Here is a 2,174-nt window from a genome sequence, read left to right as displayed (position 1 = left end):
ACTTGACCAGAGTCCTGCTCGCCAGACTCAGCAGCTGTCTGAAAGAGTCTAGTCCTGACTTGACCAGAGTCCTGCTCGCCAGACTCAGCAGCTGTCTGAAAGAGTCTAGTCCTGACTTGACCAGAGTCCTGCTCGCCAGACTCAGCAGCTGTCTGGAAGAGTCTAGTCGTGACTTGACCAGAGTCCTGCTCGCCAGACTCAGCAGCTGTCTGAAAGAGTCTAGTCCTGACTTGACCAGAGTCCTGCTCGCCAGACTCAGCAGCTGTCTGAAAGAGTCTAGTCCTGACTTGACCAGAGTCCTGCTCGCCAGACTCAGCAGCTGTCTGAAAGAGTCTAGTCCTGACTTGACCAGAGTCCTGCTCGCCAGACTCAGCAGCTGTCTGAAAGAGTCTAGTCCTGACTTGACCAGAGTCCTGCTCGCCAGACTCAGCAGCTGTCTGAAAGAGTCTAGTCCTGACTTGACCAGAGTCCTGCTCGCCAGACTCAGCAGCTGTCTGAAAGAGTCTAGTCCTGACTTGACCAGAGTCCTGCTCGCCAGACTCAGCAGCTGTCTGAAAGAGTCTAGTCCTGACTTGACCAGAGTCCTGCTCGCCAGACTCAGCAGCTGTCTGAAAGAGTCTAGTCCTGACTTGACCAGAGTCCTGCTCGCCAGACTCAGCAGCTGTCTGAAAGAGTCTAGTCCTGACTTGACCAGAGTCCTGCTCGCCAGACTCAGCAGCTGTCTGAAAGAGTCTAGTCCTGACTTGACCAGAGTCCTGCTCACCAGACTCAGCAGCTGTCTGAAAGAGTCTAGTCCTGACCAAATATATGAAATGTTATCATTTACATATGAAGAGTCTAGTCGGTGTTTGAGAGAGTGAAGAATGGGTCATTCCCAGAAAACCAAAACTAAGCTCTTTGTAACAGAAGCTGATTCACTTTAATTAACCGTGTTAAAGTTCCCTGAGTTTAATAACGAATAGCCATGCTCTCAGGTGACAGATTTAATACTGAGTTGATTAAATGTTTGACATCGAAACGCTTTATAGTACAATTGTACGTTTTGGTTTCACAAAATTCCTCTAAGATTTACAGTAGGCTACGTTGGTGCCAAATCAGAGTCTGGAGTGATTTCATAAAGAGATACAGAATTCCAGGTAGAAGAATTCTAGAATGAGTAGAAGCCCCTCTACTGAGAGAATGTTGGCTTCAAATCAATCATCTACAATGTTATGATGAAGAGTTACAGAATTTCAGGTAGAAGAATTCTAGAATGAGTAGAGATGAGAGAAGAGAACTGTCATCCACCCCCAATAACAACTACATATTCCAAAAAATGACTTAAGTAGTACTTTAAAGTATTTTCACGCTTCTAACCAGCCTCAGCCCCAGCCTCCATCTCTACCCTGTCCCCAGCCCCAGCTTCTACCCAGCTTCAGCCTCCACCCCATCCCTATCCCCAGCCCCAGCCTCCACCCCATCCCTATCCCCAACTTCTACCCAGCCTCAGCCTCAGCCTCCACCCCATCCCTATCCCCAGCCTCCACCTCTACCCCATCCCCATCTTCTACCCAGCCTCCACCCCATCCCTATCCCCAGCTTCTCCCCAGTCACAGCCCCAGCCTCCACCTCTACCCCATCCCCAGCTTCTACCCAGCTTCAACCTCCACCCCATCCCTATCCCCAGCCTCCACCTCTACCCCATCCCCATCTTCTACCCAGCCTCCACCTCCAACTCTACCCCGTCCCCAACCCGATCTTCTACCCAGCCTCAGCCTCCACCTCTACCCCATCCCCATCTTCTACCCAGCCTCCACCCCATCCCTATCCCCAGAACAGCCTCCACCTCTACCCCATCCCCAACCCCAGCTTCTACCCAGCCTCCACCCCATCCCTATCCCCAGCACAGCCTCCACCTCTACCCCATCCCCAACCCCAGCTTCTACCCAGCCTCCACCCCATCCCTATCCCCAGCACAGCCTCCACCTCTACCCCTTCCCCATCTTCTACCCAGCCCCAGCCACAGCCTCCACCTCTACCCCTTCCCCAGCTTCTACCCAGCCCGAGCCACAGCCTCCACCCCATCCCTATCCCCAGCCCCAGCATCCACCCCATCCCTATCCCCAGCCTCCACCTCTACCCCCATCCCCAGCTTCTACCCAGCCTCAGCCCCAGCCCAGACACCTGAGCCCTCC

General features: G+C 53.1%; 1 protein-coding gene across 1 annotated transcript in view; it reads right to left on the bottom strand.

Moving 5' to 3' along the window:
* Window positions 1–966, bottom strand: part of LOC116363902 (otogelin-like) — a 76,616-nt gene extending 75,650 nt beyond the window's left edge. Inside the window, exons 1-2 of the mRNA XM_031817249.1 lie at window positions 957–966; window positions 1–795 (exon numbers count right to left, since the gene is read on the bottom strand). The exon at window positions 1–795 is cut by the window's left edge and continues 397 nt beyond it. Coding sequence (XP_031673109.1) covers window positions 1–795; window positions 957–966 — 805 coding nt within the window. The remainder of the gene's footprint in view (window positions 796–956) is intronic.
* Window positions 967–2,174: the final 1,208 nt, after the last annotated feature.

This window comes from Oncorhynchus kisutch, unplaced genomic scaffold (genome assembly GCF_002021735.2).
Source record: "Oncorhynchus kisutch isolate 150728-3 unplaced genomic scaffold, Okis_V2 scaffold966, whole genome shotgun sequence".
Lineage (NCBI taxonomy): Eukaryota > Metazoa > Chordata > Actinopteri > Salmoniformes > Salmonidae > Oncorhynchus > Oncorhynchus kisutch.
This window is presented reverse-complemented; position numbering and strand designations above follow the sequence as displayed.